The sequence below is a fragment of the Ambystoma mexicanum genome, chromosome 9 (assembly GCF_040938575.1).
Source record: "Ambystoma mexicanum isolate Mex_15411 chromosome 9, UKY_AmexF1_1, whole genome shotgun sequence".
Taxonomy (NCBI): domain Eukaryota; kingdom Metazoa; phylum Chordata; class Amphibia; order Caudata; family Ambystomatidae; genus Ambystoma; species Ambystoma mexicanum.
Genome location: NC_090931.1, coordinates 1,533,165,072 through 1,533,192,621, shown reverse-complemented (window position 1 = coordinate 1,533,192,621; position 27,550 = coordinate 1,533,165,072). Strand labels below are relative to the sequence as shown.

Genomic DNA, 27,550 nt, shown 5'->3' with positions numbered 1-27,550 from the left:
TACTTGCACAAGCTGAATGACACAGGGCCTAGTAAGATCGTTGTCTTGTCCTCCCTTTGTTTCACCCTTCTTGTCTTGTTGCACCTAGAAACAATTGTGTACATGTGCGTTATAAATGCCATATATCGTATCAAAGACCCCAGCTAGAAATGAACAGGATGGCAAAGTTGATCATGTCAAAAGCAGAGGATGGATCAAGGAGGAGGAGGACAGAAGGGAGATTTGAGTCTAGATTGGAGAGCAGGTCTTCACAGGTGTTCAGGATAGCAGTTTCCATGCTTCTGGCAGCTCCAAAGCCAGACCGGTGGTCGTGGAGACAACCAACAGATTCAGTATGCAGATTAAGCTGGGAGATGGCCAGCTTTTCCAGGAGTTTGCCCAGGAAAGGAGTGATGGAGATAGGGCGATAGTTAGCCGGAGAGGAAGGATCGGCCGAGGGCTTCTTAAGAAGGGGTAGAACAAGGGAGTGCTTGAGGGGGGAGACTAAAGTTCCAGTGACAAAGGAGTGATTGCAGAAATCGGCCAAGGCTTGGGCAAGGGTGTCAATGTGGTCCTTGATGGTTCTGGATGAGCAGGGAAGAAACTGCTTTGACAAGACTTTCATAGATCGGACTTATCTAGAAATATTGTCATGGGTGAACAGGGGAAAGGACGAGAAAGGAGGAGGAGAGACAGCCTCATACAGGCCAGGAGTGGTAGACAAAGAGGTAGAGGACAGGGTGTCCTGAGATTTAGTGGTGAAATGAGAAGCCAAGGCAGTGAAGAGGGCCTGGGAGGGAATAGGAAAGGTAGAGGCTGCATCAGGATTGGCCAGCTCCTTGCAGATTTTGGAAAGTTTGGCCGAGATGTTAGATGCCGCAGAGATGCTGGCTTGGATGTAGGATCTCGTCTTAGAGAGGACAGATAGTCTGTACAGCCTTAGGAGCATGCAGCAGGTCAGTTTGTCAGGGGATGGAACTGCTGCCCTCGACTTCCACTCTGCCACACTACAGTTCTGTTTAAGGGTGACGAGGTCTGAATCGTACCAAGAAGTTCACTTGGATTTGGGCTGCAAGCGGATTGGCATGAAGGGGGCAAGGACATCCAGAGTGTTAGAGATAGAGAGATGAAGGTTAGAGAGGGCTGTGTCATGGTGCGAGTCTGCCAAAGGTGCAGGAGTTCGAGAGAAAGTGGCGGTGAAAGCCTCAACTGATGCATGCTTCTTGGGTCTGATAACCGAAATGGTAAGTGGCAGTGCTGGAGTCGGCTTGACCTGAGGGAGGGAGGGAGGGAGGAAGGGAGGAAGGGAGGAAGGGAGGAAGGACCGGAGGACCTGGCCAGGCAGCCAGTAGATAGTAGGCACAGTGAGAGAGAGTCCGGGAGAGATACAGATCCTGCAGACCAGGCATTCAAAGGAGGAGTAGGACTGCAGAGGAATGATAGAAGCAGGGATCCACTCTGGGAAATTCAAGGCTACACCCGCACCGGGACAGTTGGTTCTGGGTTCGGAGAGGATCTTGTAGCCATCGGGAAGGAGAGTGTCAAAACTCCTGACAGAGCTGGCCACGAATCAAGTCTCAGTGAGACTGAGTACATCTAAATCAACCTCTTCCAGGAGATGGCAGATGTCAGAGGAATGTTTGACAGCTGAACGAGAGTTAAGAGTAGCTGTGTGGAGCAGGTTGACACATTTAAAGGAGTTCCGGGGAGGGATACAGGCAAGAGCTACTCCCTGCGGAAGTGTTGGAAGGTGCCTGAGGATGGGCAGAGGCAGAAGGAAGAGAAGGAAGGGTAGTTGGAGAGGGAGAAGAGTGCCAGAGGGGTGGCGGAGGCGGGAGGCAACAGTGTGGCTGGAGAAGCAACAGGGGGTGCCTAGGAGGTGGCTGAGGAAGGAGGCGGCAGAGGAGCCAGAGAGGGGTAAGAAGTAATAGCAGGAGAGGAAAGGAAGTTGATAATGTGCAGGAAGCATCTATCAAAAAGGAGGCGATTGGCCTGAGGGCCCGGACCAAAATGGTGCCATTTAAGTAGACATTAATGATGGTCTTGGAGGAGTGTAAGGGGGCCAGGAAGGCCTCCCACCGGGTGCCACCATTAATTTTATTTATTAGCATTTTTAAAGCGCGCAGCAGCCCTTGCGCATCGTGGCGCTGTTACAGAGAGTCTTGCTGGTAACAGAGGATAAAGAAAGCTTGGTGGTTACATAACAATCAGAGGTTCCATTTCAGATTAGAGGTACCATAGGGTGCAGTCAACTTAGTTACCAGATACGCTCTGTGGGGGAGCGTAGGAGCTAGTTGAACAGTGTGGTTTTGAGGGATTTTGCAAAAGGTGGATAGTGAGGGTTCAGCTCTGAGTGTGTTGGGTAGGGCATTCCAGAGTTTGGGTGCTATGTGAGGAAAGCCAATGCCTCCGGCGTTTGCTCTTTTGATAGCGGGAACATGGGTTTGGTTGGTGTGATGACTTCTTTTTGGGCGGGTCGAGGTGTCTCAGGAAATGGTTTTTGATAGGTAGGATGGGGCAGTGAGATTGATGCATTTGTGTGTTAGGGTGAGGATCTTAAAGTTGACCCTTTCCTTTACTGGGAGCTAGTGGGCAGCTCGCCTGGCCTGGGAGATGTGGTCTCTTTTGGGGATGCATAGGGCTGCACGGAGCGCATTGTTTTGTACTGTTTGGAGCCTGTTGAGGTTTTTTGATGAGCTGCCTGCAAGGAGAGCATTGCAGTAATAAAGTTTTGCTTCTATTGTGGCACGGGCGATAGAGAGGCGGTTTTGGGTGGTAACAACGGGTTTTATGGCATTTATCAGTTTGGTGGTGTGGGCAGTGGCAGAGGCGCTAACCTGTCGTGACATTGAGAGGGTCGAGTCAGTGTAGACTCCAAGGTTCTTTACTGAGGTGGAGACAGGTATGTTAGTGTTGTTGATGGTAAAGTGGTTATATTTCTGGTTGAGTGTTGGCAGTATTTCCTTGGGACCTAAGAGGATAATCTCTGTGTTGTCCCCATTTAAGCAGAGACCATTGACTGCCATCCAAGTTTGGATGGTAGTGTAGATTTGGAGGAGTGCTGCTGCGTTTTGGTCGTATGAACCAGAGAAAGGGAGGAGGACTTGGGTATCGTCGGCATAGTTTGTGTGGGCTATGTCGAGCGAATCCAGCATGTCAAAAAGTGGCTTTGTAAATAGGTTGTAAAGGGAAGGTGCAGTCCATGATCCCAGGGGCACTCCACAGTGGATGGTGGTGGGAGCTGCATTGGCCTGATTGGCGTAGACCTTCATGGCCCTTCCTTCTAGGAAAGAGGTTATCCATGACGTTGCTTAATTTGAGAAGTGGGCTGCGTTAGAGAGATGGGAGGTCAGGATGTCATGATCAACAAGATCAAATTCAGTGGAGAGATCTAGGAGAAGCAAGAGGGCCGGTTTGCCATTGTCCATTATTTTGGTGATTTGGTTTTTTAAATCTAAGAGGGCGGTTTCCATGCCGTGGCCTTTGCAGAAGTCTGATTGTCTCTTGCATAGGCTGGCGTTTGATTCAAGGTAGTTTTGGATTTGGGTGTGGGCTGCTTTGTCTAAGATTTTGAGGAGGAAGGGGGCAGTGGTGATGGGTCGGTAGTTGGGGCATGTGGGATCTAGGGAGGATTTTGTTTTAGTTGAGGGACCCATGCTTCTTTTAAGCTTTGTGATACTGTTCCTGAGGAGAATGAAGCATTGATGAATGCAGTGATGATAGGGGTCAATGCATCGGAGCACTCTTTGATGGGTGGTGAGCAGATGTCCCCTTTACATGTGGATGATTTGATGTGTTGGAGGAGGTCTGCAACTTCCATTTCTGTGACGTCTCTGAAGGAAGAGAGGGGGTTTCAGGAAGAGGAGTAGGTGGGATTGGCGGAGGTGAACTGTCCTGTTTGGGAAGTGCTTTGCTCTGTGATTGGATTTTTTCTTGGAGAAGCTTGACTTTGTTAATGAGGGCTGTCTTTGGTTATTTCATCTGGACTGGAGGAGGGGTTGATGAGATCTTTGAAGATCGAGAATATTTCCCTTGATTTATAATTGGCTGTGAAAATTCTGTGGTTGAAGGATTCCGATTTAGCTAGAAATATTGCTTTTTTGTGCTTTGATTAGATCTCTTTGAATTCAGTCAGAGTGGATTGGTTAGGCGTGGATTGCCATTTGGCTAGGGCCCTGCGTTTGTTGGTGCGTAGGGCTGATAGTTCTTCCGTGAACCAGGAGTTGTTGTGCATGGATTTTTTTCTCCTTTTTTTTTACTCCAATGGAGCTATAGACTCAATGGCTTGGGTCAGGGTGTTGGCAAGAGAAATGGGATTGTTGTCAAAGGGTGGTTTAAGTTCAGGGATATCGAGAAAATGGAGGAGGTTGACCGTGGTTAGTTTTTTGGAACTTCTGACTTTAGCTGGCTGGGCATGAGAGAGTACTTTGGTAGTAGGACTAGTAGGAATAGTGAATTGGACACAGTGGTGGTCTGTCCAAGGGTGGGCTGAGATATTGGTAATGGAAGAAGAGCAGTTGTGGTCTGCAATCCAGTCAATGGAGTGCCCTTTATAGTGGGTTGGGTCAGTGACTCTATGGGCTAACCCTAAGTCTATGAGTTCTTTGGCAAGTGAGGTGGCTGCTTTGTCTTTTGGGTCATGCAGGCCTAGGTTGACGTCTCCAAGTAGGATGGTTTTGGTGGAGCTCTTTAGATTATTCCCTATGATATGGAGCAGGTGCATTTGGTAATCTGGGGCTGTACCAGGTGGTCTGTATGTGATCAGAATATTTATGGTACAGTTGGGAGATAATGTTAGTTTGGCAGTGAGGAGGTCAGCATTGTTTTCCCATGGTTGGTTGCAGAGCATAATGGGGAGAGCCTCTTTGGAGATGAGAGCTACACCTCCACCTTTGGAAGTCTTGTGGTCCTGTCTCAGGATGGTGTATCCTTGAGGGAGGACAAGAGAGATGGCTGGGCCTGATGCTTCATGGATTCAGGTTTCCATGAATGCCAGTAAATCGAGGTCATGGGAGGTAATGAGGTAATTTATCTCTAGTGTGTGTGCAGGGAGGGAGCGGGCATTGAGGAGAGCACATTTGAAGGCATTGTTGGGTGTAGGCATCTTGAGGGGGGTTTGGGTGGTGAGCACTAGTGGCAGGGCAAGTGGGAGTGATAGCGGTGTGTTTGTGTGGGGGGGGTGTAGGACTAGGCGAGGTGAGCAGGGGGTGGCTTGGGAGAAGTGAGTCCGGCAGGGCGGTTGGTGTGTTTGTGTCTGCTGTGTGCATGAGGACAAAATGGGGGTGCGAGAGCTTAGTCTATGGTTTCTGTAGTGTGTGGTGAGTGGAGTGCATAGGTGTACGTTTAGCTTTGAGCATGCTCTGAGCCTGAGGAGCCTAGAGTGCAGGAAGGTCTGGTCATCTAATTTGGCAGTGTGGTAGCTAGGACAGGTGGGGGTTGTGGTGGCGTGAATCTGGGAAGGTAGTGGTGAGAATTGTGTGTGAGTGGGAGGCACGATGCTGGTGAGCCAGGGGCCGGCTGAAATGAGAGTTAAGGAGAAGATGATGAGATGAAGGTGTTAGTGGTGGATGTGAGTTGGCACGAAAGCGATAGCGCTAGTGTGCGGGTTGTGGAAGGACACATTTGTGTGAGCAGGAGGTGCGTGGAAGTATGGAAGAAAGATATGTGCACAGTGAGTGGGTAGGGTGCTCGGGACCGACACAGTCAGGGTTAGTTACTGTGGAAGCGGGGGCTGCACAATCTGGGCCGCAACAATCTGTGTTTTCCGTTATACTCAGTATTTGTTACTGTGTGAGCGGTATGACACAGTCGGGGTAAGTTAGAAACAACATTTGCAATTACAGCCAGCAATAGTTACAAGCAAGCTAGTTGGGTGGTGCGGATAGGGCACTTACAAGCAATATTTGCCAATGCAGACAGTATTAAAATGCAGTGCTAGCTAGGCTGTTCAATCTGGTTTATTAAATCAAAAATGTTCAATGTATACAGTAATAATTGCAGTGCGAGCAGGTGTGGTATAATCTGGGCTGGGCGTAATGCTGGCATATTGGTTGCATAGTGCAATACAAAGCATTAGTCCGTATAGATCAGGGCAGCGGATTTAGGACTATTGCATGCGGCAGTAGAACAGCGCTGAATCAGTGACGGGTATTATTCCACGTTGTAGGCAGTGTTTGTTGATCAAAGCAATGCAATACAAATTGAAAAACAGTATATAGCAGGGCATCCGGTTTAGTATCATTGGGGGCAGCCACGGAATAGCACTGAAATAATGTGAGGCAGCATGGCCACGTTTGTTAGAGCAGTGCAATGTTAGTGCGATACAATATAAGGCAGCATTATACCAGGCGGTACAATATAATTTAAAAGGTATCAGATTTGGGGGAGCTGCGGCCGGCAGTAGAGGCAGCGTTAATGGGAGAAGAGGAAAAAGGAGAGAGAACAGAGACCATATGGGGGGTCCATAGGCCTGGAAAGTGAACAACAGAGAGTATGACTGTAAGGGTCTGTCTAGAGGAAGCACTGGTGTAGGTATCGGCGATAGGGAGGCTGGGGTTGGTGAACAGGATGTATCGTTTGAGTTTCTTCAGGTTAGACTTAGTAAGAGGGATAGGATAGTCGATACAAAAGCAGTTAGAGAAGATAGGTGAGACAGAGAGAACTATAGGGGGTGCAGGGAGGAAAGTGGGGGTGGGGGGCCCAAGCAGGGGAACTGGGGTCACACGGGCGGGGGGTGGGCATAAAGGAGGTAGGCACAAAGGGGGGGACACGAAAGGGAGGGGAGCACAACAAAGAACAAGAACAAGAAACCTACAAATCGGGTGCAATCAAAACCAACAGCAAAGCACAAAGCACAACAGGGGACCTAAAAGTAAAGAATGCATGGAGCACAGGATCCACGGGGGAAGGGGTGTGCTGGGTTCATGGAGATGTTGTGAGTCTATGTGCTCATAGATGCATGGAGGAGCCTTCATCCGTATGAGAAAGGGTACTCCTTTTATTCTGCACCCCATCATACTTTTACGAGAATCGACTACATGTACATTACGGGTGGGCTGTGGGATGTTGCGTTGGGTTCCGAAATCACACCGGTGACGTGGTAGGACCATGATAATGGTGAATGTGGAATTAGACCGGGCAGGCTTACCGCATAAACGATCAAGGCGGAGATGCAATGAGTCACTGTGGAAGGACTCTGTGTTCAAAATGGAGATGACTGTGGAAATTGAGGAATATTTCAAGATAAATAATACAGGGGAGGTCCCCAGGAAGACGGTGTGGGAAGCAGGGAAGGCGACGTAGCAGGGTATCCTGATTAGGGAAGGTGCAAGAAAAAAAAGGGAGAGCGCACTAATAGAGAATAAGCTGAGGGAGGAGATTGCCTGTCTTAATGGGTTGGCTAGGGAGGCCAGGAGGAGAGGGAGACCAGGATCCTCGAGGCCTGGCAGTAAAGGGAAGAACTTTGACTCCTTTCGGCCAGATAGTCAGGAAATGACAGTTCCTGAAACAGACATTTTATGAGATGGGGACAAGGCCGAAGCGCTCCTGTCGCCAGACTACGTGGACATCGCTCCGAGAGGTGGGTGTCAACCATAGAGGCGGAGGGAAGAGGGCGGAACCCAGGGACGGAGGGGATACCAGCGGCTTTTGCGAAATTTTATGAGGCACTGTATCAGTCAGAGGCCACTACGTGGGATGGTAGGAATAGGGTCATACCTTGATCAGACGCAGATGCTGAAACTCTCTTGGGGTGAGGTGGGCTCATTGAAGGCCCCTATTACTGTGGAAGAAATTAAAAGGGTCGTATTGCGCCAACCGCTGGCGAAGGCCCTGGAAGAAAACGGTTACACAGCTGACTTTTATTAATCATTTATCTCGCCCCTTCTCCCCTTTTATTGTGGAGCTCTTTAATGATATCTTTGAGACTGGGGCTAGGGAGTCAATTCCGAACCCCGAAAGATTCCAAGCTTGTTTTGAAGCAGGCCTAAAGAGAGTGGGCCAAAAGCGGCTGCTTTTATTGCAATTACAGATCTGGAGACTGCACTGGGTATAGGCCCCCTTTTGTCCATTTCTATCTCCATCTCAAAGGGGTCTTTATGGGGTAAAATTTGAGGGAGAAGATCCAGAGGGACCTCACCCCCTTCGAGGAGCTTCTTGACAAAAGAAGGGAATCAAAGGGTTTCATCTCGGCCATGTACAGAGCCCTAGCAGGTGCAGGGAAGGGTTCAATGGAGAATCTAAGGCTACGATAGGAGAGGGACCTGGGAACAGACTTAGACCATGATCTATGGGAAAGGATATGTAAGGGGCCTCCCAGACTTCAATTTTCAGTCAGTACAGGCTGCACACCATTAAACTCCTTCACAGGTGGCAATATGACCCGGTTAGGCTTTCAAAGATGTTCCAGTCGGCTAGCCCTATGTGCTGGCAATTGTGTGGGGAGAGGGCCGATTATTGGCACATGTTTTGGGGCTGCCCACATATCCGGCTGTTTTGGGATTCACCGTACGAATGGGCCACATTTGATATTTTTTGGAATGGAGGAGATTGAAGGGGAATTTAGGAGGATGGCTGGGGTAGCAGCGTCTCTCTTGCTAGCTGCGAGAGCCTGCCTTGTGATGCAATGGAAGGGGGCCAAGATACCAGGGAAGAAAGAGTGGATTTATGTCGCCACAAATATATGTAGAATGGAGAGGATAACAGCAGCGCTCCATGGGAAAGCGGCGCCACATGAAATGCTATGGGGTGAATTCATGGCCAAATATTTAGACAGCAGATAGAATTAATGCTTGGTAAAAGGGGCATATAGATGGGCCTCGGCAGATGAACACATGTATGGGGAGAGTGCCCATCCACACCCACTCTGGGGCCCACCTGCATTTTGTGGAATGCTTTGCCAGAGGCAGCCAAAGACATTGACTATCGACAGGAGATACATTGCCTACAAACCTGACCGAAAGAAATGGGGATAATGCTACATGCAGAATAAGACACCGTACAAGGGTGGTGGAGGTCAGGGGGGGGAAGGGGTCTTAAGCAGTTGAGAATGAGGCTGTGGAGATGGACGGACGGACGGACAGAGGGGGTAGAATGGGAAGGATGAATCTGTAACACAGTTCACATTATGTTTTTGATGTTATATAACTGCAATAAAAGCAAAGCAAAGCAAAGTAAAAACAAAATACAAACATGTTTAGCATATATACTCCGCAATTTGATCACTGCTTATCTAATCTCAAGTTGGTTTGACAAACTGTGTTTTTCGCAGATGTTTCTGCTATGTCAAGAATATTCAATTTAGTCATGGCTTGGTGTATATTCTTTCCACCATCTCATGGTCAGTGACTCCTGTTTGACGTCATTAAAACATAACCCCATCTGCCTTTTGCATCAACACTAGTAATCCTTTTCAAGCAGGCTTCGAAGGCTGTCTTTCATGGATTTGATAAGACAGAGAAGGCTGAGCTCTACAATTCAGTGTTTGACTAAACTGTGTTTAACCCGGTCAGTCTTTACATAGCATTAACCCACACAATGGGCTTTGTTGGAACAAGGTTTTCTTTCCTTGCTAGATAAGAGGTCTCACCTTTATTTTATTTAACCTAGGTTGTATCAACAAGGGCCAAGAGACCAGAACACACCTTTCTGTACAGCTCCAGTTTTTTTGACACCAATATGCTTTGCAATGACTAGAGGGAAAGGGTCATAAGTACATTTCTATTTTGGTTCATTTGGTGAAATCGACAAATGTACCCCTTTTAAAACTTGCACGAAAACTGGGTTTTGTTCGCAGAAATGGTATAGCTTAGGGGTAATAAACTACATATATTTATTTTTTGTATTCTAACAATGTAACCAAATGCACCCAATGAAACCTTTCTTTTTTTTAATGGTTGTGATACAAATATAAGATCTAGACGAGATCCAGATGCATGCGATGCAGGGGTAAGAAGAGCAGAAAGACGATAGGAGTCAAGAATGGCAAGAAACGGGAGGGAAGAGGTAGTAGAGGAAAGATGTAAATTGAAATCACCCAGAAGTAATGACAGGGCTGGATGTGGTAAAATTACAGCTAGTAAAACATCCATGTCATCACAGAATGTCGTCACAGGGACAGGGGGGCAATAAACAAGTAAAGAAGTAAATGAATAGCGTCTAGAAAAAGTAGTGAATGAAGATTTGAAAGAAAGAAAAGTCGGGTGTGACATAGAAGTTGGAATAAAGGTAAACGAAAAGCGAAGTAGAATACCATTATTATTTCCTGTGTATGGAAATCATGCATTTTTATCTTTATACCACAGGTGAAGGGATCTGCAATCGAGAGGAGTTAATCAACAGGAACAAAGAAGAAACCCTGAACTCTGAGATTACTTGGAAAACTGAAAGAAGAGAAAGAAAGGATTGTCTTAGCACAGGTGAAGAGAAAGGGTGTGTGGGGCCTGCCATTCCCATAGGCCACCTTGTACCTGCTTGATGGCTTCACTGTGCCATTTCACATGTTCCTCTGTGCAGAGAAAGATCATGATGGGCCCCTGGTAAGGCAATGGGAAAGACTGAGCAGCATCTTACTCTGGACCGTGAAACGATCAGCGTGTCGAGAATGAGCGAACCTCATAGTGCCAGTGGGCCTGGATCAGCTGCTGCTAGGCATGTAGAGGGGGAGTGGTTCTCTATCTTCAGACCCAGATCAGACTCTAGCAGAGGTGGACAGGGCGACGCATAGTGCCAGTGGGCCCGGATCAGCTGCTGCTAGGCATGTACAGGGGGATTGGTTCTCTATCTTCAGACCCTGATCAGACTCTAGCAGAGGTGGACAGGGCGACACATAGTGCCAGTGGGCCCGGATCAGCTGCTGCTAGGCATGTACAGGGGGATTGGTTCTCTATCTTCAGACCCAGATCAGACTCTAGCAGAGGTGGACAGGGCGACGCATAGTGCCAGTGGGCCCGGATCAGCTGCTGCTAGGCATGTACAGGGGGATTCGTTCTCTATCTTCAGACCCAGATCAGACTCTAGCAGAGGTGGACAGGGGATCCTATCGCTGTGCAACTTCTGGCTCCTGATCAGATCCTTGGATCAGAGTGACATAATCTCTCAGTATCTGCTGACCGTAATCACGTGTCTGAGCGATCCCATCTCTGTTAGCCCGTATCATCTAATTATACAAGTCTGTGATATGAATATAAATAGGGAATCCTCACCCCCATACACACATCCTTTTCCCCCACAGAGACTCCTCCCTGCTGACTCTTTGCTTTTGCCATTCCATCCTATGCCTGTCTCTATTTATTTATTTGCTAGGCTATGAAATGATTTTATCCTGCATTAAAGAGGATGCCGCGGCCTATTCCTGTGCTGTGGATCAGAACAGTGAGAGACAACAGAACCCCAGCACATCTACAGGTGAGTAAATAGTGGCTAATTACTGGGAATGAGGAGAGTTAGCTGCCTGCAATGCCACACTCGGCATGCTTATGAACGTGCATGTGTGTGCTTTGGGTCAGCTATGTGCACCCGTGTATCTCCCTCATCTGCTTATGCTATGATAGTCCTCAAGTTAACTGTACAACCTAGTCATATATTTAGCATTTTTCACTTATGTAACAGGATTCTGCATAAAAGAGGATGAAGCGACCTATTGCAATGACGAACAGGATAGTGCGAGACAACACAGCGCCAGCATTTCCCAAGGTGAGAATTAAATTGGAAGTACATAAAATCCTGAGAGGTATGTGTATACCATACCACACTTCATGCACTTATAAAAGAACGTGTGTGTGTGAGACTGTCTATCACATGTGTATCCTCACTCCATTCTCCAGGAATCCCGATTTAGGATTTGGCAAATGGAGGACATTATTGACTTCCTCCTAGCCTATTGGAATTATTGGCGTGCAGTCAGTGACTAGTCGTGCCAACTGCATTTGAAGCATTGTTTGTGACTTAGCAAGCAGACCAACCTAGACACATACGCTGAATCAGTACTTCAAGTAAATCACAATGCCACATACCACAGTTGAGTGCGCACCCATAGTCCAGTAAGGTGGAAACACAAGAGCATACAGTCAACAGTGTGCAACAGTGCCAGGGGCCTGTACTTCAGAAAACTGTTTGGCGTTACAGCAACTCTTCCTTTCTCTCGGAGGACCTTCTGTTCAACGTGACTGTCAACATCCAATGTAAGGCCTCACATTGAAAGCTAAAACATGAAAAAAGCCCTTTATTTTTTTCATTAAACAATGCACGCTCATTTGAAAAGCTTTTCATGGGCAATCAAGTTTACTATTAAAACTATTTGAACACAATGTTCTTACCTACATACTAGAACATACAACCACATTTAAGTCAGTTGTTTATTTACTTGACTTTTAAACTAACACGTTGAACCACATATGTTGTCATGTGCTAACAATAGCCTTAGAGATCTCAGTAGGGGTCATGACACCTCCTGAATATATGGCCCTCTGCAAATTTAAGGCACCTCCCTCCTCTGGCCGCTCGTAGTGCACTGAAACCCTTTTTTGGGAAGTCTTTACTTCAGCAAAGTAACCCAGGCCACTAGAGGAAATCCCCCATCCGCATGCCAAAACAGGATCAGCACTTGGGCCACGTATGGTGCCTCAAAACAGGAATCTGGGTCTTCCCATCTGCAGTGCCCTCTCCCTGGACGTCAGGGGTCAAGTCCTAAAAATAAAAGTGGGGGTACTTATTAACAAACGCAGTGGGATGTGATATCGCCAGAAATTAGCATATCAAGGTGAAAAATGCACATTTCATTAAATTGGCTTTGCATAACCACCCAAATTTAACAGGACGAATGGCATTTGTCTTTCATAAAATCAATACATGCACAAAACCAAGAGAGGATATTTTCTTCTAATAGTGTTTCTGAAAACGGTAAAAGATGTGCATGTTTTAAACTCCAAGAACTACGACAAATGTTTCCCTGGAAACTGCAGTACCGAAATGGGACATTTCACCTTTAGTTTTTTGTTATTTTTCATCAGGTTATGTAGTGGAGTGGTGAAGTGTCTGGCCTACAAACTTGACGACTGCGGTTTGGCTTTAATTCATAAATTCAAAGAGGACAGCCAATGTTTCTCTTTTAGCTGGGGGGGACTGAGTCCACCCTCTGAATAAAGTGGGGGGACTACGTCCCCCCGCGTGTACCCTCGACTTGAGCCCTGCTGGACGTCAGAGCAGAGGCGTAGGCAGCGTAGGGCCTGAGGGGCAAGGCCCACCCAAAATCTGTAAATGCCCACTCAGCAGCGCTGTGTGGGTATTTACAGATATGTGTGTCAGTGCAGTGGGACCAACTACATTAGCATCAGGCCCCATTTGCTAGACAATCCTGGCTACGCCTCTGCGTCAGAGATAAGATTTCAGGGTCATAACATCTACGACTAATGTTAATGTCTATTTTACCGATTGCACAAAACAAAAAAGCGGGATACCAGGTGTTTGAGCGCTTGGGTAAATCAGTCAACAGGCTACTGTATTTGGAAAATATGAATGTAGACGGCCGCAATCCTAAGGAACTGTACGTCACCCCAACCTACTGTAAGGAGACAGAACAAGCTATCTGTTCCAAGGAGACGCGCTGTCACATCTATTTAGTTTGAGAAACAGGTGCTAAATTCAAATATACTGGGCCTCATCACGAGTCTGGCAGTAACCCTTAAATGCGGCGGTAGCGCTATTACCGCCGCATTTAAGGGTCCGCCAAATCATGGCTTTGCCTGATTTCCCCCTAGCTCTGAGCTGGGGGGAAATCCGCTGAAATTTTGCTGATTTTCTGTGCGTTTACCGCTGGCAGGAAATCCGCCAGCGGTAATAGTGTGAAAATTACCCATTGGGCTCAATGGGGATGAGGAATTCCTGAATGGGCCCAATGGAGAATGGGCTATACCCGTTCCGCCAAACCCGTGATCAGGCGCTACTAGCGCCGGGGGGTTGGGCGGTAGAGCTTTTAACGCTGGCGCTAATAGCGCCGGCTTTTCCGCCCAACTCGTGATAAGGCCCACAGTCTGTGTGGATCACAATTACGATTTATTTTTTATTTTTACCAGTCTTTGCCCAATCTTTGCCAACACGTGTTTCGACCATCTTGGGTCTTTCTCAAGGCAAGACTTATTATAATACCACTTAATGGATATTCAACAAAATAATCATGTATGCAGAGGAGGAAGAGAGGTAAGAAAAAATACACCATTTCCAACTACATCATGATATTCATATGAGTTGTAGTGGTAACCCACATGCAAATTGAAATGATAAAATAATGGAAGAGAAAGTAGAAGCAACAAAGTTATCAAAATCAAAAAAGGGAGAGGAAACAAAGAACAAAACCTGATTAGTTGTACTGTATATAATACTTCCAACGACATTCTTGTTATATTAAGGATATGGCCAATAAAGAAACCATTCAGTAGCATGCTATGTGCTCACACTATTCCAGGTGAAACATGGTATCAGGAAGGTTCAACACCATAAGATAACATTCCAAGTAGCATTAGTGGTTAACCCAACCTAGGCCCTGCACGTCAATGTTGATCTAATGGAAAAATGCTTGAAGTGACAATATGTGGCAAAAATAGAAGTTCAAGAAAACATTATTAACATTTAATTTTAAACATTATTAAACATTATTTAATAATGTTAAATCATTTTAAACATTATTATCCAGAGCGTTGTTTCATGTCAGTCCCCAATGCAGCCAGTACCCTGGCCGGATTAACCACATCTGCATATTGCCTTTATGTTAAGAAAGCCCCTCAAATTGTTGTGAACGTTTGAATCGCAGATACAAATGCACCTCATAAGTATCCCTGGAAACACTGATTAAGCATGCATTGTGTGAGTCCATTAACCAGCTCATGTGTGCATCTGATAGGGGTGGTCGCTAGATTATTAGCAGATATGTTCTGCCATTCGTAAGGATATTCCCTGAAGTGGGAAAAAGAGTCAATATATGTTCTAACTATTGTCCTGCGTACGAGCAACCATAGCATTACATGTGTCTTCTTATGCGGCTACTCTCGAAGTACATGTAGCCGAACTGAGTCACATTTTCACCTTCGTTATAACTGCAGAGTTAAAACAACAACAAAGCCAAAACGTCCTGTAAGTGTCAGAAAATCACTTTGGGGAGCTGGGTACACAAACAAAATCGGCATACTGGAAAAATAATTTACTGTATTAGTGTTGGCGTTCCCCATGCAGTCCCAGTCGCCGTATCGCCTGGTACTTGGTGTTGCATAGCACCCCTCCTGGGAGCATGGTAGCTCCCAGGATGTTGTAATAGGTCACGTGGCAGTAGCCACGTGACCAACTTAATAAAAGTTCTGAGTCGCTTCCGGCTCGTTAGTCAGACGAACTACGACTCTGGTGTGTGTGTGTTTGTTCCACACCATGCTGGTGGCCCACCGCGTGCTGCGGGCCCAGGGATGGGGCTCAGCACGAGGACGGTGCCCCTACTGGGCAACGCCGTCCCTGGCCGATGCAGCAGCCAGGTGATCTTAGCTGCTGTGATGATCCCGGCCTGGGTGCCCCCAGAGCCGGGGCTGTCGAGTGCTGGGTGCCCCCAGCCCCGTGTGTGCCTCCAGTGATCTGGAGCGCATGGGGAGACCCCCATTGCAACATCCGCGACATGAACGCCGCACTGAGGAAGCCCGTCGGGTGATCCCAACAAGTGCCTGGGGCCTGCCCGGTGACCCGAAGCAGGCCCCCAACACTTGTAACCATAAGTATGTGTAACAAAAGCGGATCCTTCACGAAAGAAAAAAGCTATCGTATCCAGCGCTAGGCTGTACTGTATAGATGTGTACAATGCTTTGACATCTAAGCTTGCTAGCTTGTACTGTGGTTGCACTCGATGGATTTGAGAATGACCAGTGTCTGGGCCGAATCTTTCAGGTACGCAGGCTGCAAAGGTACAAGTTCTTTTAGTCCGGTGTCTATGTATTGCGCAAGGCCTTCTGTTGCCCATCCTAGTCCACTCAGAATTGGACGAACGTCAGGTAATTTTTGGTAATTCTTATGGATCTTTGGAAGAAAATACATGGTTGGAATGACCGGAGGTTGCCTGATCAAAAAACTTCTCTCGTCATCCGAAAGCAGGCCCTGTAAGTGTCAATCGTGAATACGTTTTTTTTGTTCTGACACGGTTTGTGTGGTGGATTGCTACTGAGTCATTTATAGCACCCCGGTGCAATGAGATGATCATTGGCCATTTTCAAGTAATCCAGTGTATTAAGGATAACAATGTTGCCACCCTCGTCGGGCTCTTTAATCACAATACTCTGTCATTAGCTGAATCGGAGAGTGCAGCTTTCTGTTTGTGTCAAATTAAATGTTTGACTAGAGAAGCCTTGCTTATAATGATCAATGCAGTGGGGAATCTCTTCTTTGATGGCCTGGTAAAATGTGTCCATTACATTCTCATTGGGTGTAAGCAGAACAAGTTTTGACCTATTTTTATGCTCTGTAATCTCCAAATTGCGTTGATGCACTCCTAGCCCTGTATGGATGTTAGAGACATTATGGTGTCTGCAGTCAGAGTCAATACTAGCTGTGTATTCTCGATATCTGACATTGTCAAGGCACTCACAGGTTACTGTCTTTCGAATGAACGGTAAGTGATAACCTGATTGCAAAATAATTTTTTGAGTTTAAGTTTCCTTACAAACTTATAGAGATCTATTTGAAATTCTATTAAGTCAGACTGAGTACTGGATGCAAAAGAGAGACCTTTTTTAGAAGAGATAACTCAGACATGGAAAGTTTTCTATTCGACAAGTATGGTTTCAGAATTGTCTTGATCCTGAGATTCCTGGTACTTGACCTGGTTAATCTTGCGTTGATATTTCTGCCTGTGTCTGATCCTTGACCCTCTTCTACTTCCTTTGAGGAAGTGGTAGTTGTTGTGGTACTCTGTCCTAAAGGGACCTGAAATCGGACCTGTTTGGTAAATGGAGAGTTAAAATTGGATTGGTTACCTGTTTTGTAGCACTTAAATTCAGCTAAGATCCCCCTTCTCCGATTGCATTGTTCAAAAGAATCGAGCAATTGCAATTTGGCCTCTTGGGTAATACTGAATGGAGCAAATAGGTTTTGCCCTGTCCTTTATTTCTTAAAGTTCTTTTTTGCAGATGAACAATGTCAGTATGCAAAGGTTCTTTATTTGCTTTCAATGGAATGATGTCTCCTTGTGATTACAGGACATGGCGTTATAACAACCATCAACACTTTGTACGATAAGGATGAGGCAGATAACTATTCAATGGAACACAATGAAGCTGGGATTGGAGATCGCGCCTGGAGTCCTGCAGGTGGGTAGAAACAAAGATTGGAGTCTGCACCTGGAGTTCTGCAGGTGGGCGGGAATCGAAGATTGGACCTGCAGTTCATGCAGGTGTGCGGAATCGGAGACTGGAGACGACACCAGGAGTCTAGTGGTGGGTAGGGGTGAGGTATAAGGCCTTAAAAATGCTTTCGGATTCGTGCCCATAGAGTTCAGAAATTTGGGGTGTTTCTGATTCGGTGTTACTAGTGCAAGTGTTTATGGCAGCATTGCAAATATACGCGTCCATACACTGCACAGAGATATAAGACCAATAAAATATTGGAACCGAAACTGAACTACATGACCATGTGGGAGTAGGAACTGAGTAAACCGAACACTGATGTTTCTGGGTGACTATCCGGCAGAGGCCATTATTTTGATTCATAGGTGCCACTATTGAGGGCTGAGCTTGACGGGGTCCTGTATATGTTGAATGGTCAGCACTCAAAATTAATTACTCACCTCTGCTAGTGCTTTAGTGGTAACCGCAGAGTATTGCATCTTGTCTTTCGAGAATCGAAAGGGGACGTCAACATGGGTGTGCCTGTCACACTATACCTAACGCGATGTGCAGTGTACCCAAAACCCTCACGTGTTCCTGTCCCTCAGATTGTTTTTTTCCGCCTAGCTATCTGGTCGTCCCAATGCAGAACTCTTCATAAAACATTGCGTTATCATTCAGGCCGAAAGTACTTCCCCCCCCCCCCACCGCGACAGCCGGTGAGTTTGACGAAGGGATTACCAATGACCAAGGCTCCACCTTGGAAGCCATTGACCTTATGGCAGAGAGTTCTCAATCCGCAGCGTTCGTCCCCAGCCCTGATGGGCACAACGTTAGTCCTGCTTTGGGGACAATACATCCCGGTGACAGGGACGCACCCTATTCCCTCACAAAGCACACAACCCACAGTTCTGCTTTGGCGGTACAGTCAAAGCGCTCCAAAGTGCCAACAGGCATGTTGGATACTTTCGTCGGTGCCTGTTCATCTTTATGATCAGCAGCCCTCCCTGCAACCACAACAGCGGCCTGCATCCGGGCAGCCAAGAGTAAGGGAGCTAGCAGCAATAAACACGCGGCCGTCGAAACGCTTCAGAAGAAATCGCAGACACCTGTAACCCTGAGCATCAGCAATATTATCATGAGGATCTCTTCGGCGGTTAAACAAAAGGAATAGTCGAAAGAGACATCGAAACAGAAAGAAAGGCCTAAGGGTGCATCTAGAGAGCCGTCACAACGCCCAGAGCCCCAAAGAGTACTCTGAGAGCCCTTTGTCTTTATCCAAGACTTTAGGAGAAAAATCTCGATGTTATAGAGAGGAAGATCGTCAAGAAGCCCCCTTTCCTCCCCTGGACTCCTCTGGTTCATCATCTTGGACCAGGGAGAAGTTTGAGGGGTGCATGAACAGACTGGAGATGTTTGTTGAATTCTCCGAAAAGTTTGCTGCCAAGAGGCCTTGTGGTGGGGAGCTTCTTTAAACACCTATGGCCAAGTTTCAGAGGACCTTTGAGATCCTCATGAATAGAATGTTTATGACCTTATTGATGATGAGGTTCCTATAGATACCTACGTACAGGATTATGATCCCTTTGGGGACCCTACTGATGATCCTGTTGATCCCATGGTGGGTTGGGAAGACAGCAGTTCGGTTGATAATAAACCTTGGGCGTCCCTTACTCCTACCCCGGATGCTGACGCTCTGTGTATGGATTCCCCTACTACCACTCCAGTCCGTCAGACCTCACCTGTGGATGATCAGATGGCATTTAACACCATCTTAACGAAGGCGGCTGAACATTTCCAAATCGCCACACAGGAGGCTGTTCCTGATTTGGATTTTGTAGAAGACCTACTGAAGGGAAAGCCTGCTGCCAGTCAAGCCATTCTGTTACTAAACTCTATCAAGAGACATCTGGCACCTTCATTGTTAACACCAGCTCAGACCAGGTCGGTTAATCCCGGGGTAGAGAAGTTGTTTCGTCCTTCTTCCGACTCCCTGTACATTAGAGGGCATGCCACCCCAGATTCTCTGGTAGTTACGTCAACAAGATAGAGGGAGGTTGTCCCACTGTCTACAGGTGAGGCACCACCTGATAAAGAATACAAAATGTTGTATGCACTGGGAAAAGGATTTACGACTGCTGCTGCATTCTCCACCCGAATAGCCAACAACACCACTCTGTTGGCTAGCTACTCAGATGTACAGTGGCACCTGCTGCAAGAGGGCCGTCAAGAAGTCCCTGAACCAATGCGGGCTCGGCTGCTCGCAATTGTATCGGAATGCAAGCAAGTGAATCACAACATTCTAAAAAACACTTTAGACGCTGCGGAAACAGCAGGAAGGACCTTGCTCCAGGATACCCTACTAAAACGGCACGCCTGGTTGAGGAACTCCGAGTGTAAGCCTGAAACCCAAGCAGCCGTAATAAACAAGCCGTTTGAGGAAACCAACTTTTTGGGCAAGGCCGTGGATGAAGCACTTGAGACAGCCAAAAAAGAACATGAGACTCTCAATACCTTAAACCAGATTACCCAAAGGCCTTCACAACAGAGAGGGGGCGGCTGTCGTCGTTCCTTTGTGGGAAATCTTGCTCCCTTTAAAACCTGTATGGTGCAGGAAACAACTGTTGTTCAGGACAAGGATCTAACACCACCACCACGTATTCCCCTAGAGGACAACGCCGTGGAAAGGGTAGGGGCCGGAAATTGCAGCCCCAGAGGCTCCCTGGCCTCGGGTCAGAAATGACCTTCAGATCGGGGTTTCCTCCCTTGCCACCCGAGTTGGGGGATGTCTAACATCATTGCTTCATACATGGGAGGGGATAACAGACCAGTGGTGCTCAAGACCACCGCCCAGGGGTATTGCATAGAATTTTGCCGACTACCTCAATTCAGACCACCAAAATCAAGATGCCTGACGCCAGAACACTTACACATCCTGCTGCAAGAGGTTGAGATACTGCAGGAAAAGGGCACCATGCAAGTCGTCCTTCTGCTACAGGTAAACAAGGGTATTTTTTCAGTGTACTTCCTTGTACCCAAAAAGGATCTCACCATGTGCCCTGTGTTAGACTTACGCCCAGCGAACAAGTTTGTCAAACTTCAAAAGTTTTGTATGGTCACGTTGCAGGAGGTAATCCCTCTGCTCAAACAGGGGGATTACATGGCAACATTGGATATAAAAGATGCATACTTTCATATTTCTATGTTGCTGGCGCACAGAAAATACCTCAGATTCATAATACAGGACAAGCACTATCAGTTCCAAGTACTCCCCTTTGGCATTGCCTCAGCGCCAAGGGTGTTTAGGAAGGTACAGGCAGTGGCAGCAGCGCACCTGCGCAGAGAATCAGTTCCGGTTTACTCTTACCTCGACGACTGGCTCATAACAGGGGATTCCTACGTAACATCCCTGTTGAACACTCAAAAGACGATAGACCTCTTATTCAGCCTAGGATTCTCCATCAACGAGAAGAAATCCAGCCTAGACCCCAGTCAAGTGAAACCGTTTCTAGGGGCTCTAATTCAGACAGAAGACGGCCTCGTCCACCCCTCCAGCGAGAGGGTTCATAACATGACGTTTCAGATCCCTCAGTATGTAGCCGGTCGAGAGGTGACGGTTCGCAAATCCATGCAACTGTTAGGAATGATGGCGTCCTGCATTTACTTAGTTTCTCTACCGTGTCTGCACATACGTCCCGTGCAAGGGTGGCTCAACAGCCAGTGGTGTCAGGCCAGTGGACAATGGGAAGATCTGGTAGTTGTCTCACCAGCCCTCATTCTCTCTCTCTCTAGTTGTGGTCAAGGGAAAACCTCTTGAAGGGAAAGGCCTTCACCACTCCCGCAGTAGAAGCCACTCTCGCGACAGACGCATCTCTCACAGGGCGGGGGGGCCCACCTACTTCACCAGGTGGCGTGTGGTCCCCAGAAGAGGCATCAAACCACATAAATCTGTTGGAACTGTTAGCCGTATTCAAAGCACTGAAAGCCTTTCAGACTCGGTTACAGGGGAAAACAGTCCTGATCCTCACAGACAGCACCACGGCCATGTACTACTTGAACAAGCAAAGGTGCACACACTCTCCAGGGCTATCCAAGCTGCCCCAGAACATTTGGAAATGGGCTCTCAAACACAGGATGTTCCTGTTGTGCCAAAACTGTGGAAACAGAGAAATTGATATGAGGCCGGGAAGCCCAAAGGAAACACAACAACACAGGTTACAAAGGACATACAAAGCGCTTTATTCAAAGTTACAAAATTACCAAAAGTCAATTGACATACGGATAGCTATACGGCCCTCAGAGTAACAGGATGAACCATCAACGGTAGTTCGCCGTGTTAGTGTGAGAGAGAGAACATCAGGATACTTGGGTTTTTATACTTTTTGTCCAGGCTTGACCAACCCCCTCGCGGGTTAACCATTCTTTAGACCAGGCCTAGGGTTTGTAGCCAGGTCAATCCCATAATGTATGCAAATTGATCAGTTTCGCTGATACAGTTGTTCATTTACACATAGGTCAGGACTAGGACAAGGTCTCAGTTCACGACCCCAACAAGTGGCCTGCGGGCATATTATTTATTCATGTGTGCGGAGGTCACAACGGCCAGAATCCCACTCGAATTGTCATTCGGCCTCCATTTTGCTGTTCAGGGTGACTTCCACACTGCAAGAGTACCTAAAATGGCGGCTAAATCCAAGATGGCGATTTACACAATACATTAAGGTCAAGACCTTGCCGCGGAATCTATGTACACAATGTTTTAGACAACTTGGCGTAGGCCAACATACATTAAAACAGTGCGATAGGAGGTACAATATTATTTCGATTTCCACAGACCCTCCTTTTGGCCTATGCCAAGTGCTAAACATCATCTCTAATACTTTCGAAAATTACTCCAGGTATTATCATCCATAGGTTCCGCATCATTGTCTGTAACGTCTATCGCCATAAGGTCGTTCATAAGAACCTCTTGCAACATGAATTCTTTAGATGCTGTATCTGGGGTATATATTTTATGCCCTATTGCGTTCACTGCTTGAGCACAACACCCCCTTATCACTCCACATATACTTGGGAGGCATTGAAAACAACAACAAAGGAATAGCAGAATCCCTAAAATAACCAAAATGACGGAAAACACATTCCAACCCCAAGATCGCAAAGAATCCCAAAACCAAGTACTAAGGTTCCAGTCTCCTACAGGGATATGGACTTCAGAACTGAGAATATGCAAGTTCTGAATTGCTTTAAAAATTGTTGGTGAGGAGTCTGGTACGAAAACACAACAAGCGGACCCCACTAATTTGCATACTCCACCTCGTTCGGCCAAGATGACATCTAATGCCATCCGATTTTGAAGTGCTACCAATCTTATCGCCTTTTGCTCTAAGGTCATATTGTAGAGTATGTCCGTGGTCCGGTTGATCGTTCTCTCCAGTACCCTTGCTAATCCCCTAATGTTCTCTGAGTTTGCTATTTGTCCCCAAAAGGGCACAACCGATTTAGCTATGTCCCCCAATACTTGCCCAGGGGTATCTCCATTGCTGTCTCGCCGTGGGCGAGCCTTAGAAACCTCCAATGTACTAACTACAAATACCCCGGGTAACAATATTCCTAAATAACAGGTCCCCTGCCAATCCTTGGGCAACCAGGGAAATGCTAAACTACCACAAACAAAATAAACGGGTCCTCCTACATACAGAGGCCTATTTTCCCCAGTCAAATTCACATATGCTTACAAGTTTCAAAATCTCCCATTGGCCTAGTGCCATTTCTCTGTACACAGAAGGGAACCGAGTCGGGACTATGATTTACAGAATAAGAAGGAGGTACAGCGTCCTTATTGCCTATCGGAGCCATTTTAAAGGAAATCAGAGTTTGAAAAGGAAGAGATAGTTTGTCAGACGGCCTAATAGAAGCAACGTTAGGTTTACTTCTATTTGCGAAAAGCGAGCATCCCAGGGGAGTCAATTCACGTTTCTCGAAATCATTTAAATTAGTTCCATCGAAATTCCCTGAGATGCTATCGTTCCATCGGCCAAAGAATAGTGCTCTAAGAGAGGCATAGCAAGAAGTCGTTAAAGGTAGGGGATGTATATACCATCCCAGTCCCTTGTTCCCATGTTGCAGTAAGTGTACAAATCCAACAATTGCTCTTATTAAAAATGGCATGAGTAGCATTCATCACTATCATCAGAGTGTTATTATAATACTTTTGCCTATGTTGGGAGTCTCTAGGGGACATAGTGTGAAGGTGCACAGAGGGAGTCAAAACAGTTGGTACGATCTTGGTCGGTAATAAAGGTTTCAAAGGATAGACTTCTTCGAAATACCAAAGTCCTACAGCAGCAGTTGCAGAAATAACAATAATCAAAATCAAAACACAACAGTACGTTTTCGGAGCCCAGGCACATTGTTCATCGTTCGATTTGGTCACCCCCATATCTAAAAGTCCAGTGCGGGGAGCAGCAGTGAAGGTGGCAGGCATCGTAGTTTCTTGATCGACGGCCCCAATGTTCGTTGCTGGCGACACTACGGTCGCGTGATTTCTTAGTCCTTCCCAACCCTAGCCAGCAGAATCCCTTTTTGTTCAACAAAACAAAACAATTTTCCGATCACTTCCTTTTCCAGATGCACAACACTCGTTCCGTAGTTCTATTTCCGTGGTCGAAGGTTGTACCTGATGGTACCCGAAATTGTCTGGTCCAGAAGCAAAGTATCGTCACTTCCTGAGGGAAGCGACGTGTCGGTGGCGACGGAAGTCGCAGAGCTCAAAACAGTGTTTTCCGGAAGTGATTTTTCAAAAAAGAGTGTGGAGACAAGATGGATTGTTCCCCGAGCTCCTCGGGCTCAGAGACCTTCTCCGATGCACTCACAGCGCTGTTTGCTACTCCAAGATCAGAGACTGTAGCATCAGCGAGGGTTTCTGCTTCTTCTGTAGCGTGTGACGTCGGGTGAGGAAGTTTCTTGACGTGCGTTGCATGAATCCAGTTCTTCTTTCCAGCCACCCGCACTGCTGTCCTGGTGACCAACAGAACCTGGTGGGGTCCCCGCCAGCGAGGTGCGAGACAGGAAGACCTTTCGTAGGCCTTTACAAGGACCCAACTTCCAGGCTGTATATCGTGTCCTGGGCCCGTGAATCGTACAGGTAAAGCAGCATTCACCTGGTGGTAGATGAAATACAGATTTTTAGTTAACTGGTTACAGTAGTCTACAAGCAATACATTCGCCACCTCCCTCAGGGCTTTAGGTTTCGGGAGACCCCAAATGTTAGCAGGCCTCCCCATTACTACTTCAAATGGAGAAAGCCCAGTTCTAGTCTGAGGTGTGGTACGCATAGCTAATAACACAATAGGCAAAGCATTTGGCCATTTCAGTTTGGTATCAGCACATGTTTTTGCGAGTTTATTCTTTAAAATACCGTTGTGTCTTTCCACCAACCCAGCACTTTGAGGATGTCTAGCTGAATGAAATTGTTTCTCAATACCTAGGGCTGTACAAATTTGTAAAATTACTGCTGCGATAAAATGGGGACCATTGTCCGACCAAATTATCCTCGGGAGCCCAAATCGAGGAAAGAATTCTTTTACCATAATCTTTGCAGTGGTCATGGCGGTAGCATCTTTGACGGGGAAGGCCTCGACCCATTTACTAAAGGCACAAATAATGACAAGAACATATTTCAAATTATTACATCGCTCCATTTCAATAAAATCGAAGTGAATGACCTCAAAAGGGACAGAAGGGGGCCCGAAACGTCCCCTTGGAGTCACTGTCCCCTTTCCCACATTGTGCTGTAGGCAGATCATGCAGTTCTGGACGTGCCTCTTTGCGGTTTCCAGAATTTTGTCATTTACCCAAACCTGTTCTAACATTTTCGTGATCTGTTGGGCACACACATGCGTAGGACCGTGTGCCATTGTAACCATCGCCAATACATAAGAATCAGGAAGTAACCATTTCCCTTCGGATGTATCCACCCAACACCCTTCGTCATCCAGCTTCCCCATTCCTTCAGCCCACTTTCTAGATTCTTCCATCGTGGCATCAGTCTGAATGTCTCGCACAGACCCAATACCTTCATCCATTATGCAAACATCTCTCATTTCCCTCGAGCTATACATGTCCGTGCTAAGGTCTGTGGCCGTTTGTCTGGCTATCAAATCTGCAAAAGCGTTCCCTCTGCCCACATCATCTATGACCTTACGATGTGCTGCACATTTCATGATCGCTAACCGTTTAGGGAGTGAGAGAGCCGAAAGTAATTGCACTATCAAAGGGCCATGCTGAATCCTGGTCCCATGAGAGGTCAGGAACCCTCTTTCCGACCAAAGTTTTCCGAAGTTGTGAGCCACCCCAAATGCGTACTGGCTATCGGTATATATATTTACTCTTCGCCCTTGGGAAAGTTCACAAGCTCGGGTCAACGCTATAATCTCTGCGGCCTGCGCGGAGGTATGCGAAATTCTCTTAGTCTCAACAATTTTGCTCAATGTAGTAACTGCATAAGCAGCTGTAGATGTACCATTCGAAAGTTTGAAGCAGGAGCCATCACAAAACAGCTCCCCTTCTGCATTATCTAAAGGAGTATCTATGAGATCTATCCTGCCCTTCGTTTCTTGCTCGGTGGTATACAGGCAGTCATGTGATTCTTCGTCACCGCAAACAATATTTTGCGGGAAAGGTAAGAGTTCAGCCGGATTGAGAACACAACACCTCTTAATTTGAATATGAGGGGCAAACAGAATTAGTTCATACCTTGTTAACCGTGCAGAGATGAGGTGTTGCGTTTGGGTTTTGTTCAATAGGATATCTACAGAGTGAGGTACCATCAAAATCAAATCATGGCCTAGGACCATTCCCTCACTCTGTTTTACAGCCGTGGCAGGAGCAGCAACAGCGCGCAAACATCTTGGCAAAGTGCATGCGACAGGATCAAGGGCGGAGGAGTAGTAGCCGCACGGCCTATTCTTCCCTCCGTGTTCCTGTGTTAACACAGCCAAAGCACATCCATCACATTCATGCACAAACAATACAAAGGCCTTGTCATAATTTGGAGTACCCAGAACCGGCGCCGAACATAGCGCGGTTTTGAGAAGCACAAATGATCGTTGATGTTCCGATTCCCATGGCAGTGGCAAAGAAATGCCCTTCTTCGTCAAAGCCAACATCGGATTTACCACTAGTGCGAAATTCGGGATCCACAACCTACAGTAGGACGCCATCCCTATCAGGGCTCTGACTTCCTTCTGTGTATTTGGAACAGACATGCCAGAAATGTGTTTTATTCTTTCAGGTGTCAATCTTCTCCCCTCCTTTGACAGGAGGTAGCCTAGATAGGCAACCTCCTGACAACAATATTGAAATTTTTTAAGCGAAGCTTTGTGACCATTTTTAGCTAGATGAACAAGCAACAGTATAGTGCCTTCTTTACAGGCCTTCTCAGAATCTGCAGCCAAAAGTAAATCGTCAACATATTGAAGCAGCGTGCAAGTAGGTGGCAATTCAAGAGTGTCGAGCTGCTCTTTTAAGGCTCTACTATAAATACTGGGACTTTCAGTATACCCTTGAGGTGCCCTTGTAAATGTAAATGAGCGTCCCCCCAAGGTGAACGCAAATAGATATCCGCTTTCATTATGTATAGGGATACTAAAGAAGGCGTTTTTTAGATCCAGAACGCTGAAGTGCGTAGCCGTAGCAGGGATCATTGTCAATATCGTCGTCACATCAGGCACAATCGGAAATTGTGGGGCGACCACTCGGTTAATAGCACGAAGATCTATTATAAACCGGTATGGAATTGCATTGTCGCCTTTCTTATATACGGGTAAGATCGGACTGTTACACAAACTACCTGTAATCTCTTCGATCACCCCACGATGTACAAAATCGGAGACAATGCATTTCAAAGCATGTTCACCTTCGACTGATATTTTATACTGCGGGATGCGTGGCAGTTTTACCCCATGTTTCAGGACTATTTTAACGGGCTCAATCTGTAACACCCCGACATCATTGTCGTCCACTGCCCACAAACATTCCGGAACAATGCTAAACTCGGGAGGTAAAGGTCGAATCAAAAACTGAGAATTAGGAAGTTGCTGTGGTGAAACCGTTAGCCGTACTCCATCCGAAGAACAATGAATTACTGCGTTCAATTTCTTTAACAAATTCAACCCCAGCAAATTCTCTCCACAGTTTGAAGTGAGAAGAAAGGGACAATGGTC

At 46.7% G+C, this 27,550-nt stretch overlaps 1 protein-coding gene across 3 annotated transcripts in view; it reads left to right on the top strand.

Moving 5' to 3' along the window:
* LOC138489454 (zinc finger protein 1-like) overlaps positions 1 to 27,550 on the top strand; it is a 220,965-nt gene that overhangs the window by 118,248 nt on the left and 75,167 nt on the right. For all 3 annotated transcript variants that reach the window (XM_069617175.1, XM_069617174.1, XM_069617176.1), the window contains exons 5-8: positions 10,281 to 10,394; positions 11,281 to 11,382; positions 11,587 to 11,670; positions 17,199 to 17,309. In XM_069617175.1, coding sequence (XP_069473276.1) covers positions 10,281 to 10,394; positions 11,281 to 11,382; positions 11,587 to 11,670; positions 17,199 to 17,309 — 411 coding nt within the window. The remainder of the gene's footprint in view (positions 1 to 10,280; positions 10,395 to 11,280; positions 11,383 to 11,586; positions 11,671 to 17,198; positions 17,310 to 27,550) is intronic.